The sequence below is a fragment of the Dermacentor andersoni genome, chromosome 4 (assembly GCF_023375885.2).
Source record: "Dermacentor andersoni chromosome 4, qqDerAnde1_hic_scaffold, whole genome shotgun sequence".
Lineage (NCBI taxonomy): Eukaryota > Metazoa > Arthropoda > Arachnida > Ixodida > Ixodidae > Dermacentor > Dermacentor andersoni.
Window position 1 is genome coordinate 77,446,080 of NC_092817.1, and position 16,454 is coordinate 77,462,533.

At 45.7% G+C, this 16,454-nt stretch overlaps 1 protein-coding gene across 7 annotated transcripts in view; it reads right to left on the reverse strand.

The window, feature by feature from the left end:
- Rab3-GEF (Rab3 GDP-GTP exchange factor) overlaps nucleotides 1-16,454 on the reverse strand; it is a 124,127-nt gene that overhangs the window by 27,909 nt on the left and 79,764 nt on the right. For 3 of the 7 annotated variants that reach the window (XM_055073939.1, XM_055073942.1, XM_055073938.1), the window contains 7 exons: nucleotides 16,024-16,261; nucleotides 13,249-13,369; nucleotides 7,811-8,027; nucleotides 6,607-6,633; nucleotides 5,558-5,668; nucleotides 1,324-1,488; nucleotides 551-623 (listed from right to left, as the gene is read on the reverse strand). In XM_055073939.1, coding sequence (XP_054929914.1) covers nucleotides 551-623; nucleotides 1,324-1,488; nucleotides 5,558-5,668; nucleotides 6,607-6,633; nucleotides 7,811-8,027; nucleotides 13,249-13,369; nucleotides 16,024-16,261 — 952 coding nt within the window. Of the gene's footprint in view, nucleotides 1-550; nucleotides 624-1,323; nucleotides 1,489-2,241; nucleotides 2,346-5,557; nucleotides 5,669-6,606; nucleotides 6,634-7,810; nucleotides 8,028-13,248; nucleotides 13,370-16,023; nucleotides 16,262-16,454 lie in introns of those variants that run through there. The other 4 variants (XM_050183254.3, XM_050183251.3, XM_055073941.2 and 1 more) reach the window with 3 other exon arrangements.

Sequence of the window (16,454 nt, forward strand, 5' to 3'; positions counted from 1 at the left end):
TAAATGCCCTTGTGATTGTTTGCACTACTGTGTTGTTGTTCCTTTGTCCCCAAGAGCACAGGTGAGAAGCCCACAATGTCCACCAGTTGACCAGTCAAAAAGAAAACGAAAAAGACAAAGCACAGCTGTTTGTGAGTGGCTGAGCACCAGAAGCATTGCACCATGCCTGAATTATGAATGAGTGCTTCTGCAATTATGAAAGAAGAGGGTTGCAGGATGAAAGCAAAGTAACACCGAGTTGGTGAGTGGTGTAGCATAGCCCCTTTCAGCAGTACCAGTAATTATGGTACTTGTTGCGTGGCTTCTAAATACATCACTTTTGCATAAACTAAGGCTGAGAGTACCTGCTCACCAGCATATGTAGTGGAAGCAGGAAGCAGCACATCCATGTCAAATTTAAAAGGTGCAAAACAGGCGTTGAGGGGTGTGGGGCAGGGAATTGGGGGCTTGCGCATTCATTTCATCTAAGGACACTGCCTGTAGAAAATGAAAGTTCACCAAAAACCAGTTTCAAAACTGATGGAACAACGACTGTGTGTGTGCTACTCACCAGACTTGAGCACATTTCCTTGGGCAGCAGCCCTCTCCATTGCCTCCTTTATACAGTAGTACATGTCTTTACACTAAAGAGATGGGAAAAAAGGGAAAAAAGAATGTACCTCTTAAGATAAATGTAGCTGCGCATAACATGACTGAAGGTTATTCAATCATTTCCAATGGAGATATGGTTAAGAATAAACATCCCATAAATCCATGACATAGGTGCATAACAAACACAAGGTCACAACAAACCCATGACAAAAAAGAAGGTGGTGAGCCCTCAGCCCCTATATGGGAGAAGCTGGATAGCCTCTGCTGCGGAGAGGGTAGCTCACCTCCTTGTACTACTGCTTTTGACATTCCATTTGCTTTTATCTCCACTAATACTAAACACTTTTTTAAGAGTTCTTGTGGCAGAGTTCTTCCCAGACCAATGCTTTACAACTTCTAATGTATAGAACCAAAATTTCCGATAGGGCCTGATAGGCCCCTTTGACAAACCGAAGTCTTTAAAACTTGGCAAGTACCTATCAGAGGTAATGAATGACAATAATAATCCACCCCATCAACTAAGATGCAGAAATACTGCCTAGATATATACACCTACTTGTTAACCATAAGTTAGCCTGCACCCTTCACCCTACAAACCCCCACAAGACATGCACATCACCATCTCAAGAATTCAATAACCACTTATTTTGCTAGGCAAGACACAAGTTTTCTTTTTTCACTTGCACAATGTTCACATGAAATTCTCAAACTGGGTCCCATGCCGCTGCTCACCTTTTTTGTATAGTACTTGTGGAGTTGCGTTTGGCCTGAGCTCCGCCTCCAGAGACAAAGTACCTTGTTTTTGGGGCAGTAGGACATGTTCACCAGCCTCTCATACCACCAGCGTTCAATCACGACACCATTGGCACCGCGCAACACCAGTCCATCGTCCCTCACCTTGAAAAACATAAGCAGTTAACAGGCAGCTGTAAGTTTGGTAGCTGGTAGGAATTGCAACCCTTGTGCAGACTACCTACTACTCGGTAATTACTTCCTGCTTTCAATAGTACTTTGTTCAATGCCCTAAGTGAATGTGCAATATTAATTTTCTTTCAGATCACCAGCAGACTGTGGCTTAGCACTCTTTGGCCATAACTGGCCCTTGTGCCATAAAAGCCCGTGTATTATCATCAGCAGCAGTCCGTGGTGGTAAACAGTTCCCTCACATGCCATCTGCATGAGAGACAACCTACCTTAAAGCGTTGCTTAAGAAAGCAAAAAATTACTTTTCATGCCAAACATTCATTTTATGGAGTGACACTGTCAAAGAGCTTATCCCTTCTATGCCATGTATCTCTTGTGTTGCATTCATCATTGTATATACTTTGGCGATACCATTCTGTCATATGGCATACAACCTTTTAACTTATTATTATAAATTGGTGCTATTTTTGTGTTCTTTTAGAGTTTCCTTCCATAATCAAATTACACTGGTTTCCGCTAAGCAATTATTACATCCTTCCTTTTTGTTTTCGATGCTGCCATGATGCTTACATTAATAAATATCCGTATTTTTATTTCCTTTTATTCCTGCGCTTGTAATAGCCCACCTTTACCCAATGCTTCAAATGAAACATGTAATGCATGCTTAGATAAACAAATAGACATAGCTTGGGATCTTAAGCTAATTTGCACAGAATCAAAGTGTTCCACTGACTGCTTTCGTAGGTTGCACAAGCACCCAGGTTGATGCATGTGCTTTAGGCCTCCTTTACTTCACTGCTGTAGCATTGCCAAGCACTTCTTGCCTATCCCTTCATGACAGAGCAACAGACAAACACACTTTTCTTTAAAACCACAACATGTGGGTGAGAGATGCAACTTCTGCTGCTACTCGTGCAAAAAATAAGTACAGGAATTAGCTAATCATAGAACCTCGTGTGAGTCTGATCCCAACCTATGCCCAAATATGTACGCTGTTCTCACTATTTTTTCCTGTGCTAATAAAATTTTTGAAGCCATTCGATTGGGTGAAGACATTTATTTATAACTGTGTAGCTATACTGTTTACCAACCATGTACAGTATGGTCCATTGTAAAAAGGAACAAGCACTTATTGTTGTGCAATTCAATATTGGTAACATATAGCATAAAGACAATATTTTAATGTACAAATTTACGTCCAATAGACCATATCAGCCACTTATTTCTAATAAAGGCGAAGATATATTTTAGTTATAGTGGCTTGAACTCCTTAATTGCCGATGACAAGGTAACTCGTCCTCACAACAAGCGTCCTCTGGTACCGATGAACTTCCGTGAACTTTCCGCAATATTCACGCATGTGCTGCACGTGTATACTGTATTAACTTGGATCTAGGCCGGCACCGATTCTAAGCTGACCCCCGAATGTCCAAAGCCAGAAAAAATAAAAAACTTACCTCGAATGTAGGCTGAACAAAAGAGTGAGGACAATGTTCACAAAATGAAAACAGCATTTATTTAATATGAACATGCCGAGCTCACTCTGCATTATCATCGCTGCTAGCCTCGTCGCTATAGCTCAGACCACGCATGCTTGCGGACGCGTGCAAGCTTGCATTGGCATGCCTATGCATGCGCAGACAGTGTGGCATGGCTCGCACGCATCAAAACGCGGCACAATCTCTGTGAAGAGCTCCTCTCTGTTATCGCGCGCTTATTTTCCTTATTGCTGCCATCTCCTCATTACGGCACACGCAAAAAGCATCCCCCATTGCCCTCTCCTACAATGGACGTTTTTCTCGTCGATACCGAAGTCCCGCCCTGCTTGAACGTTTGATGATGCCTCTGCGACTAGCACAACTTTTCGTTTGAAAGCGGCACTATAGTGTCATCACCTGTTTGGTGCCATTACGATAACGCCACGATATGGACCACGCCGTACACCAATACGACACGTCAACATAGCGACGGCGCTCGTGTATTTCAGTTGGCTACTGGTGGGGCTAGTAGCGGCTGCAATGATGACTTTTTTAGATGGCGCTAGCTATGCACCATATTTATCATTTCCAATTACAAACTGATGCATTTTTTAAATCCTCGAATCTAAGCCGACCCTAGAGTTTGGTATATGGTTATTTGAAAAGAACTATCGGCCTAGATTCGAATAAATATGGTATGTGCAGTTTCTAGCAATTTTCACAAATAAATAATACACAATGACCTTTGCTATATTTTTTTTTTCAACACGGCCAGCTTTAGAAGACCAGACATTTCAGAAAAATTGGTGCAATATATGCAGGTCTAAAAAAAATGTTTCACACTTTTAAAATATTTTTTAAAAATTTGTCATGGTAATTAACCCTTTCAGGGTCAATGACGTAAATATATGGCGCCGCGAACAAGTGCAAAATGGCTGGTGCCGTAATTTACGGCGTCATCTGTATGTTTAAAAAGTGCGCCAATTTCCTAACTTTTTTTTTCTGTCATGTGCTGCCACTATGTGGGAATACAGGGAATTTTTTTCGCGCGCCTGCCTCTCTCGGTTTTTGTTGCATGGTTTGTTTTAGAACTAGTTTGCTCCCGTGCGTCTATATACTACCGCTTGCACATTAGCGTGGGCGGGCGGGCGGTGGTTTGGGTTTTGTTCCGCAGGCGGTTTCAGCTCCTTGCGCTTGAAGAACTAATGGCTATCTCGTTACTAATCGCTCAAAGCGCGACCGCTTGTTTCTTGCTCGTTTAGTGCTCACAGGGGTGCACATGGGAAGGATGCCGCCGTGCATGTGTTTCCGTAGCTTTTTTTTTTTTTGGAGACTTGCGAAAACTAATTGCCTCTGGTTGGCGATAAGATGAAGATTAGCGGAAGTTTGTCACACGTTTTGCTTTTTTTGATGGGCACACAACCACACAGTTTTCTTGAGTGCGTGCACCTACGCAGTTTGATTACGCTATGGATGTACATATTAGTGTAAGAGCAGGAATATTTGAGTCTTGCGAAGCATTCTCATGTGGGCATTTTCAAAGCCTTGAACTAAACAATGCATCAAATTTTTATTTCTTATAAGTTTATTTCCTTCTTTATTGTTGTTATTCATGAATGAAGAGTACATATATACCAATGCAAAATATTTTTTTCTCACTTTACAGTCACCCTAGAAAAATTATGGTAAATTTTTTTCGAAACAAGTCCCTAAGAAGAATTGGAATCTGCAATAAAAAAACCGACCCTGGGCAGTCGCATATGGCAAAAAAAATCGACCCTCAAAGGGTTAAGGGGTTAGTACTAGTTAGGTTGCACCAGCACAGGGCACATACTGCAGATGGAGGCAGAGACGAGGAGAATCTTTGCCTTTTCTTAAAGCTAGGAGGATTCTCAGATTAAAAGAAGGCTACGAACCTCTGAGCACGGTGATCACACAATGAGCTAACATGTGGACAGCTGTCTCACAGCAAAGACAAACAAGTAATGAGGCTTGTCTAAAAATAGCCCGACTAGTGGAAAATTTTACCCAATAAAATCTTGTTAGAAGACCAGAGAAGACCCGGTAACTTGCATTAAACAAGCACTTTGCCCATTGTATTTTCGTACACACTTAGTGACATCGCTGAATTCCTCAGAAACTGGTTGTTGTCATTGAATGCATTTGGGTTGCTTCTTCGTTTGCTTGTTTAATTTCTGACAAAAGTTACAGGTCATAATAAGAGCTCCCGTACAGGTGAGTTAGACATTTCACCATGTAAAGGCAAGCATTTGACAACAAGCATGTGAACGTTCATCAAGCTGTTGTTATTTATATTAAGAAAGCTCGAAAACAAACAAACCTAGAATAACCATGGTAAGTGACTTGTTTTCACACAAGCAACTTGGCAATAAACAAGCCCAAATTTTCCTGTGATAAGCGATACTGGGCTGATCCACCCATGTTTCCCCCTGGACCAGCCAGCCATGAACAGGGGTTGATGAGGTATAATTACAGATATCCTGGCCCTGTCGAACAAAAATGTTTAAACTCCACAGAGGAATATGATTGTTAATTTTACTTACTTCAAGAAATCTCACTTCCTCGTCATCAGTGTTTGTGGTGGTGTGAACCGTGAAACACTGTGACTGCATCTGACGGCTTCCCAGGGGCTTGAGGTCAATTTCGTTTCCATACTGAACAGGCAAAAGGAGACAAAAAAAAAAAACAGAAGTAAGAAGAACAATACAGTAACCAACCGATAATAGAGACATCGATAATTTGGATGTGCTCAATTATTCAGACATGCTCAATTATTCTGACTGCTTTATGACACCGCCACCGACGCCATAGACAATGTCTTTCCGCAAAGTACAGATGTGGTGTGCAGTGGTTTTGCTAAATTCAAAATGTAATGTAAATATCCGTCGAAGTAGAGGTTGGGGTCGGATTATTTGGCCGCTCATGAAATCCTAATATGCTGTTTCCAATAAGAGACAGCCCTAGTTTGTACAAGCCACCCATATGCTGAGCGAGCAAAACTGAGATTACCCTGTTCATTTTTCCTCCATGGCATGTACTGCCCTTCAGATTCAATCTCTTTATTGACAGTATCTACCAAAACAGTGCCATTTCAAATCCGTCAGCATTAAACATTTTCAACAACATGAGAAGCGATCGTGTCTCCTCACGGAGACATGATGTACTTGCATGGTCACGGTGCAGTGTTTGATATATCGAATGTGGCGGTAAACGGGAGTTCAAGGTATGCATAGTACATCACTATACTTCTGCATAGGATTTTCAACAGGACTCGACAACTGTTCAATATAGACAATAATTCAATATATACAAGTTTGATACATATGAAATTGACTGTATTTCGAACTTTTATGCGGTCCCTATTGAGTGAATTATCGGTCTGCGACTGTAAAAGAACTAAGAGGGAACTCCTATTGTCGTTATAAGCTTTTCCAAAAGAAGCTTGTTACGATACTAGCGGTGATTTTTCACTGTACTGTGCCATACTACTGTGTTTGCAGAATACAACAGTTGCTTCTACAATTCATGTAGGCATGGGGTCCTCAGCTCATAAACAGTTAAGGAAAGAAGCAGGACTGCAGGCAATACACACCTTCCTGATCCTAGTTCCATTCTGATCCTGCAACAAGGAAACAAAAGGAAAGGGACAAGTTATGCTAACTAATAAATTAGTACAATGTCAAAAAATAATTACAGCCATGTGCAAAATACAGAGGTATATGTAAACAAATACAACTTCACCATATAGCATAAACTTCTGCCACAAATTTCAATGCAGATGTCAAAAAAGAAGCTTTGCCAGTATATTTATGAAAGCAAAGCCATTTTCAGTTGCACCTAGCCTGCTGTGAAAATTTTGAGAAGGGTCCCTGGATTTTACCATCAGTTCCAATGTTTTGCATGAAGTCCCGAGCACATTCATTCTTTTGAGAACCACTGTTTTCATCCACAACATAAAAACAGCGACAAGGACTGAGGCTTATTCTGAAGCCTCCAGCAGTTGTGCTGACTGGCTGAAGCAGCAGTTTGGATACGTTGGGTCTCTTACAATGAGAAGTGCAGGCACACCAGGCATGCTCTTGTGATTCAAAGACGAGAATTTGCAGTGAGCAACCTTTTATAGATAATTACATAACTGATGGCTTTTCATGTACCATAGCTGCATCACGGCTCTGAAGGACACTATAGCGGATGGTTAGGTTATTTTGTTGACCACAATCAGTTATTGAATGTCCACCCATATCATAATGCAGCCTTCGTGGCCAGGTTACCTCGTATACAGCAACAAATTACCAGAACCATTGGCACCAGTGTTATAAGTCTAAGCTAAGTCATTAAAACTGGGTAAGCTTTGCAGGTCACCACACTTATGCAGTAAGAATACATGATCTACAACTAGACAAACCACTTGAGCTCTACAAATGGTTACTGCTTCAAAAAAAAAATAATAAAAAAGCACCTTAAGAGATTTTTCAAGCCAGTAAGTCTTGTGCAACACAGGTATTTTGTGGTGTCACATTCTGTTGCAGAAGCACGGTAGCCAAGATAATGTAAGATGCTTAATCGCTGAGGCCATAGAACAGACAGCAAAGCAGCTACTGCTGAATGCATTGTTGAAATTCTGTTATTGACAGACAGAACATCAATATTTCACACTGCTATTAGACTTGGCCCTACTACTACTGCTCCTTTAGCCAATAATTGCTGCAGGAAAATCATCTTGGCAGGGATCACAATCATAATACAGACACAGGAAATCTTCTGAGTGAACAGCAATAAACCAATGCTGGTCATACCACACAGTCAAGTGCATCTAGGATGGTGTTGAGCTCCGCACTGTAGACGAGGCTGATGTGACATTTTCCGAGCAGGCGGCGGGCACGCCTGCGAATCTCGTCCACAGGCACCTCCATCATCAGCATGAAGGCGATCAGGTTGGACAAAAGCGTTGACAGCAGCCGGTCCTCATCATGCTCCAGACGTTTCTTCTCTGGGCTCGAAAGGGACCGGTACCTGGTGACAGGAGGACACCACTGGTTGGCAGAGGCACAAAGCTCTAACAGGAGCGAGCACTCAGCCAATGCCTACAGCAGAATATTTACACAATCCCCAAATTCCATTCTGCAACTGTAAAATCTGAATACAACAGGGAACATAAATTTAAATGAAAGCAACCAAAGAGAACCTTTTTTTTCCCCCCAAAAAAATGGCTTTTTCACAGGTATGTCTATAGTAAGCTTTTCACTTCCAAGTTATCAGCAGTGTATGAGCAAAGATGGTTTGAATGCTGCCATAGCAACTAACACACTGCCACCAACTGCCACAAATGTAAGGGGAAATATATACAGATAAAATGCATGTGCATGGACAATCAGTAGTAGTTTCCCACAAAAGGTGAAGGTTGTACATTTGTTAGTCTGTAGCTGCATGTTGTGATGGTAACACACTGTGACAACGAAAAGCCTTGACTACCTAAAGCGACCACTGAGTCAATGCCATGTGCAACAATACAAAACTGCTGCAGCTTATAAGCTGACTTTAACATGTTCACTATGACATGGGTCACCAAAGGGTCACAGCAGCTATTTCCACCATGCAGCTCTGCAGGGCCTTCATGCAATGAACAAGTGATACTTTCTCTAGAAATCAATAAAGAGGAAATATTCTTGTTTCTTCTGATCTGATGCATTGTGGGGTCATCTCTCTCCACCTAGAGAAAGCTTCAAAAGAGTACAACTCCCTGGTGAATCACTGGTGGGTCATCATGTATGGGAATTGAGACTTCAAAATGCACTGCAGCAGTGACTGTGTTAAAAAGTCCAATACACACAGGTCAGCACACAGCCAGGCTATCACATACCCATATCATTTTAAAGTTTAACGCAGCATTTCTTTTCCTTTAATTTTATGAGTTGATACTAATATAAAAGGCACGCAAGGTGCCATATGACTGACTGATTGACTAGCTTTACTGCCTCGAAACAACACATATGAGCTATGAGATACCAAATTGGGTTCTTTAATGCACAACTAAAGCTCAACGCTGTGGGGATGCGCGACTCTCGTGCGTCCCCTGATGTCTTTCCCGCATAGCGCATCCCCTGATATGCTGTTTTCCCGCACGGCTCGCGTGGCCTGGCGCCCGCGGCGTGGTACAAGCGCGGTGCGAGAGATGGCGCCACCGTCGCGGCGGGGTTACTCGGGCGCCGAGGGACAGGCGCTGGCCTTTTTCCCGGCGGGTCGGGCGCACGGCGTGGACGTCCCACGCGCGCGCGGCGACCCATGCTTCTGCGAGACCGCCTCGCGTAGCTGCCTTCGAGCGCGCCTCCGTTGGCGTGACCGAACACGCGGACGACCAGGCGTTGGGATCCAGCATGGGGCGAACATATTCGCTCGCTCGCAGTGAGTCGGACTTCTAGATTTGTCGCGCGCCCATCGGCATGTTTTGGGGATAGCAACTCGGCTAGCAGGCATTGATCTATGAAAGGTGCAATAAATGCCCTTGTGATTGTTTGCACTACTGTGTTGTCGTTCCTTTGTCCCAAGAGTACGGAGGAGAGAACCCGTATCTCCCACATCTGGCGCCCAACGTGGGGCCTCTTGGGGCATCGGACGATAATTTTAAGTGTTGCTTCGTTCAAGACCTTTGTTTGAACCGAAGCGTAGGCCTAGCGTGGATTTTGATCGCTAGCGTCGGCGGCGTGCTTTCTTGAGCGAGGCGACGGTGGCTGTAGTGTGTTTGAACTTATCAGCATGCTAAGCCTTTTCGCAAGTTTTTTTTTTTTTTTTAATGGCATTCGTTGGTACGAGAGCCACGTGGTCTGCATCCTGGGAGAGCGAGGCTGAGCGCCCGCGGAGCAGTGGCAAGCCTGAAGCGAGTGAGTACGGAAGCCTCGTGGGTGGTCCGAATTTCTTATGTAAATAGCTTCTTCTATCTCTTTGACTCGGATGAAGTCGCGGCTCTGGGAGCCGGGTGGCCGCGGGCCACGGGTGCCACGACGGGCTGACTGGTAGTGCGGCCTGGCACCGGGCGCTCCGACACCGTCTGGGACGGTGGGCGCCGTCAACTCGGATGCTGTGTGCACCGAGCGGAGTAGGACCACCTCACAGAGCTAACGTCTCCTCGCGGCTGCCTGTTTTGCGCCCATTTTGGGTGTTGTTTTTGGATGCCGGTTGTTGTCAGGGTAGCGACGATTTAGGCCTAAGGCTTTACGAAGCTGCCTGTCGCACGTGGAGGGACACAACCTGGAGGACCGTGGCGTTGAGGCGTTGCAATTTGCTTCCCTCATTCAATTTAGCCTCGCACGAATTGAAATTACTCGTTCGGCTCAAGGAAGCGAGCTTCGTTCACGTGAACTTAGCATCTGAGTAGCTGCCCGATCTTTTGCTAGCCGAGTTGAACATCGTACCACGTGGGCGATGCGCATGCAGAATTCCTCTCCCTTGCACTACTTTAGTGTTTGCCGAGTGTTTTGAGTGTACGCAGCGTGATTGGAGTCACCCCTGGCTGGCTGTCACCTGCACATCGTCTGCGCGGCTGCCCCGGACTACGATCGAGTCACCCCGGGCGATGGTGATGCTGTGGCCAGTTCGGCGCAGCGACTTCGGCGGCCTCCTGCATCCAGCTCACAACCCTCGGCGGCGGACAAAGGAGCCAGCGGTCACCGACAGCTACGGCGGCTCTTGCCAGCAGGGCGCGTCGGCGCGAGCGACGCTTGCTCGTACCGACTACTGCGTCGTCGTCTCCGGAGTCCTGGCCTGGAATGATGCCGTCGAGTCTGCAAAGCTGCTGCTGTGACCGGCGGACGCCAGCGGTGTACCCCAAGGACAGTCGGCTCGCATGTTACGGACAGCGTGTGGACATTTCCCCGGCGCGGCCACTGTTGCATGTACCACCTTGTTCGCGAAGCACGGGTTAATGTTAGACCGTGTGACATGTTTCGCCGGAATAAGAAGTGATTTAAGGTTGGGGGGATGTGGGGATGCGCGACTCTCGCGCGTCCCCTGATGTCTTTCCCGCATAGCGCATCCCCTGATATGCTGTTTTCCCGCACGGCTCGCGTGGCCTGGCGCCCGCGGCGTGGTACAAGCGCGGTGCGAGAGATGGCGCCACCGTCGCGGCGGGGTTACTCGGGCGCCGAGGGACAGGCGCTGGCCTTTTTTCCCGGCGGGTCGGGCGCACGGCGTGGACGTCCCACGCGCGCGCGGCGACCCATGCTTCTGCGAGACCGCCTCGCGTAGCTGCCTTCGAGCGCGCCTCCGTTGGCGTGACCGAACACGCGGACGACCAGGCGTTGGGAACCAGCATGGGGCGAACATATTCGCTCGCTCGCGGTGAGTCGGACTTCTAGATTTGTCGCGCGCCCATCGGCATGTTTTGGGGATAGCAACTCGGCTAGCAGGCATTGATCTATGAAAGGTGCAATAAATGCCCTTGTGATTGTTTGCACTACTGTGTTGTCGTTCCTTTGTCCCAAGAGTACGGAGGAGAGAACCCGTATCTCCCACAACACACAAGTGTCCTTGCATTCTGCCTCCACTGCAATGTAGCCACTGAAGATGGGACAGCAGCAGAATGCCATAGCCACTGTGTCACTGCAGCAGTTTGACGCACAATTTCAGTGGTAATAAGCGGTTAAGAGAAATAGTACCAATGTAAGCAAAAATCGCCTCTTGCATGCTAATAGTATGTTAGCCTGTGTGCCATGTGTAATATGAAGATGCATCATTGAACGAATGTGACGAGAAGGGCGGACAATAGAGACAATGAAGATTCTACGTGCATGAGCACAGAAGTGTTATCAGAGAGCACGAGAGGTGACATGGCTGATGGAGACGTAATGACATGTTAACAGCAAATTGGCCAGCTTCACTATGAAATGTGAGTGCCCATATGATTCTGAGATGTCGCTCGCAGTTTGAGCTATTATTGAATGCACCAGTGGCTATACTTTGTGGGGTTCTCACTCGTGCTCTTGGGACAAAGGAACTTTGTGGGGTTCTCACTCGTGCTCTTGGGACAAAGGAACAACAACACAGTAGCACTAACAATCACAAGGGCATGCATTTATTGCACCTTTCATAGACTAACGCCTGCTAACCGAGTCGCTATCCACAAAACATGCCGATGGGCGCGGGACAAATTGCGGAGGTACGACTCACCGCGACCGGATAGTGAGCGAATATGTTTGCCCCATGCTGGACACTAACGCCTGGTCGTTCACACGTATGGTCACGCGAACGGTGGCGCATTTGGATGATCGTGTTCGTCCATTCCAGTGTCCTGCTTCTAGGCCACGCGAGAGTCTCGCAGAAGCATGGATTGACGCACATGCGGAATGTCCACGCTCTTTGCCGACCCCGAGTCAAAAAAGAAGAGCCTACTCCCTGTCGGGCCCAACTAACCCTGCCATTAGGTGGCGCTAGCAGCGCCGCACTCGTGCCATCTCTCGTAATGTGACGAGACGTACAGCAGTTTTCCTATTGCGTGGTGTTTTAAAACGGCGATCAGAAACCTAAATGAAATCAAATTGCTAGGCAAATCTGGAATAACTATGATGCGGCCAGAGTGAAACCTGATGCTCACTTCACGCTGCCTGGCAGCGGGTTTGGGTTATGGCCTGCAGAACACTTCTAATGGTACTACGCCCCACGCTCTGTGAAAGATAAGTGAAGATGCTTATTGCAATAGGGTTGGCAGCGATAGCTGTGAATACAGAATGCGAAGACCCGGGATGACATTTTCTCGTATCAGAATGGGAAACTATGTCGCGGCGGACAAGCATTGTGGGGAAGCTGCTGCAGCAGTGGCTACTGTGTTCGATTGCGCGTGCCTTGTGGCTTTTTTGCTTACATGAGATCTAGCAACTGGAAAACATATCATACGATCGGAGTTTGTGAACACTGATGCCAAAAGATCGTGCTTTCCAGGAAAGTGTGAACCAGTACAAAAGAAGCGTAACATTATTGGGTAATTTTCTGAGTTGTCGATCACAAACATTGGCGTCACGAAATCGTACATGACAGGATCGTATCAATAAGGTTCTACTGTACACGTCACATACGTAATAATATGCATTTTCGTGATTGTGCTTCCTAATGTAAAATGCTGCTTTTCAAACACCTCTGAATTGCCCTATTCTTGTATTGTGCTCATCAACCGCTACAACAATGACATGGTGCTGCATTTTCCAAATTCATAAGAAGCACAAATGTAAAGGTCTGGAATGCTTGCCTTTCCATCAAAACCCCTGGCTGCTGGTCCATTCCTATGAGGTCACGCTCTTGAGCAACAGCATCGAAGAAGGCATCTTCCCAGAATTGAGGCTCACTCCATATGCTGGCTCGTTCTTTGCCTAAACAACAACAGATCAAAGGTGCAGGGTTAGATCTGCTCTACTAGCACAGCACTAGTAAGAAAGAAAGAAAGAAAGGAAGAAATGAAGAAGAAGAAAGAAATAAAAAAAATTCAGAAAGTCTTCATCGCAACTTTGATTTAAGCAATGAACGGTTAAGTTTTGAGAGCTGGCAGCCACATGCTGTTTCTAATAACAGCCCACTTGTATTAGAAAATAGCTAGGACATTAACTAATTTGCCTAAGCCTATAAGAACAAACAAGTAATATTGAGCTGCCAAGTGAAGACAAAACAGGTCACAAGGTTAAGAGAAGTATGCTTTGTTTTCCTGTATTTCCTGGTACAGATATAAATGTTTTCTGATTAAACATTTAAAACAACATGTCAAATTCGAGCACCTAGGGGAAGTAAAATGTTGATCTATAGAACTGAATGCTCAATGAAAATTACAAAATGTTATAATTCTGGTGAGTTTTGAATACACTTGAACCCACTTATAACAATATTCAAGTGCCATGAAAATTCCATAGTTATAACCGATAATTGTTTAACCGGGTTGCATGAAAAAATCAAAATAGGGGGATGGGAGAGCCGATGTGAGAAAACTATAATGTTGTATAACTGCTTCCTGGGTGCTCCGATCACGTGTAACAAGCCACGGCTGTCAGCATTAAAGAATGGCACAGCTATAACAACTGCAAGAAGGGGTCACGGATGGCAAGCGATATTCAAGGACCGCCGAGGCATCGCTTTGGAGGCCCCAAAAGGGGCCTTTTAAATATTGCAAGAAGGCTGCTGCGGCAGCCTGTCAGCTTGAAAAATCCGGAAGAAACGCTGAGGCGAGATCGCCAAAAGCATCTCGCCATGTACTTCTAACTGGCTTACACGAGAAAACCTTATGTCCGTCAGCCTTGCATCCTCTACGCGAAGCTTGCCCACATCCTTCTCCATAGGCATCCAGGTGCTCCACGTACTGCAGTGGAAGGTTCCTTGTGAAAACGAAGCCCCGGAGGGACTGAATCATCTGCCAGGCCTCCTGTGAGGACAACGTTGAGGCAGCCTGCCCTACCCTGTCATCGCTGCCGCCATTGCCGTCGTTATCTGATGCAAGCATGTTCGCAATGATAGCCTTATCCGTTAGAAGCACTTAGCTTCCAAATCTATAGCCGTGCGCTTTCTTTTCACCGGCAACGCCGTGCATTGCTGATGATCAGTGGGCGGATCAGCCATCTCCCATTTCGGCGGCGAGTCAAACGAGGCTGAAAAACCGCGTGGCCAGGAACGATTTTGACCCAACCAACAAAGATGAATGCGAGCGGTTAAGCTGTTTGCAGAACTGTGCTGAATGAGGGGCCGGCGAGCAACATGTGAGGAATCTGCAAAGAGTGCAGTTGGCACAGTCCATTCGTGTTTCGGAGGGTGGGGCGCCGTAGAGCTATGGGCGGAGCCCATTTGTGTTCGGAGGGGTGGGAGGGCGACAGGAGAGAGGCGTGCGGAGATGGCTGGAAAATGAGCGCGTTACGCCTGTTAGAGCAGTGGCCCATCGTGCAGTGACTCGAATTTCTATTTTTCTTTCTTTCTTTTTTCTTTTCAAGGATTTCGCATTTCACTACCTTTCGGCTCAGACACCCAGCGGCCAGACTTCATCGTTATAACTGATAATGCGACGTCGGGGCATTGTAGTAAGCGGGCTATTTCACCATGGAAAACATACAAAAGTTGATGGTGCAGCAGCTTCTCATTGTTATAACCGATATAATGTTAAAACCAGTATCGTTATAAGTGGGTTCGACTGTATTTAAAGATGATAAGATTTTAAATTTTGAGCCACCCTGTTTACGATGGTGCAGCTTCGTAAAAATCACAGCATAAGTTTATCGGTAATGCCTGCAGGGAAGTGTCAGAACTGACTATGATAGTTGAAAACTCAATACGCTAGCTGTGCAAGCTTCACAAAGGTCTGAGAAAATTACCAATATGACAGCAAAATGCATTAATTAAATTAAGTTCTGGTGTATTATGTGGCAGAACCCTAACCTAACTATAAAGCTCTAGGGGGCTCTGGATTCATTTTAACCACCTGGGGTTCTTCTAATATGCCAACAATACACGGTACACAAGTGTTTTTGCATTATGCCCCCATCGGAATGCAGCTGCCGCTGCCGGGATCGAGCTCGCAATCTTGAGCTCAGCAGTGCAACGAACACAAAACGTCATGTATCCCCTCTGTTCATTGCACTATTTTTACGAGAACTAAAGCTTTCTATAAAAAAAATCTTTTAATAAAGTTCTACATAGATTTTTCACATACACAACATATGGACCACAAGGGATGGCCGTTCAGGTAAAGCTTTTTTCAGAGAAAGAAATAGCCACTACAGACATGAAGCTATGTTTTACCTATAGACCTTATGGTTCTAGAAAGTTCAAGAGGGTGAGAGCAAGAGCTCCCTCTCCCCATCGAAAGTTTTCGAGTGGTGCTGATGCAACAGAAGATGTACATATATAGTGAAACGAACCTCGTCTAAGGTGGACAGATACAAGCCTTTAATAAATGAGCTGCCCCAAGCACTATAACAGGGTGCACACACAACAGCATGCAATTAGTTGTTGCTTATGCCAACTGGCTTCTAGCTCATCAATGAACACTCACCGATCAATCCCTGGTATATGTATGTGCGGCACTGTGGTGGAGGAGATGAGCGAGTGGGCGTACTGGGACTCGCCCCCTGGCCTGCTTGGCTGCCGCTGGGGTTCCTGCTGCCACTGGTGAACCCAAAGCCCCCACTAAGGCTGCTCTTGGTGCTCCAGATGCTTGAGGCACGCATCTGTCGTGACATCATGAACTGTGGTACAAAGGAGGGGGGAGGAAGGAAGGAAGGGAACCCATACTACAAACCAGGATCAAATGTTTTATGTGTCCTGAGGCACTCACAAGCATCTTCACTGCAGCTGAATAACTACCAACCCTTTTCATCGAAGATCATTCTGCCCATATTGCGGTTATAGAAAAAAATTCCTCATACATTCCTTTGCAATAATGACCTGATGTGCCTTTCGCGCACTCTGCTCACAAGGAAGTGC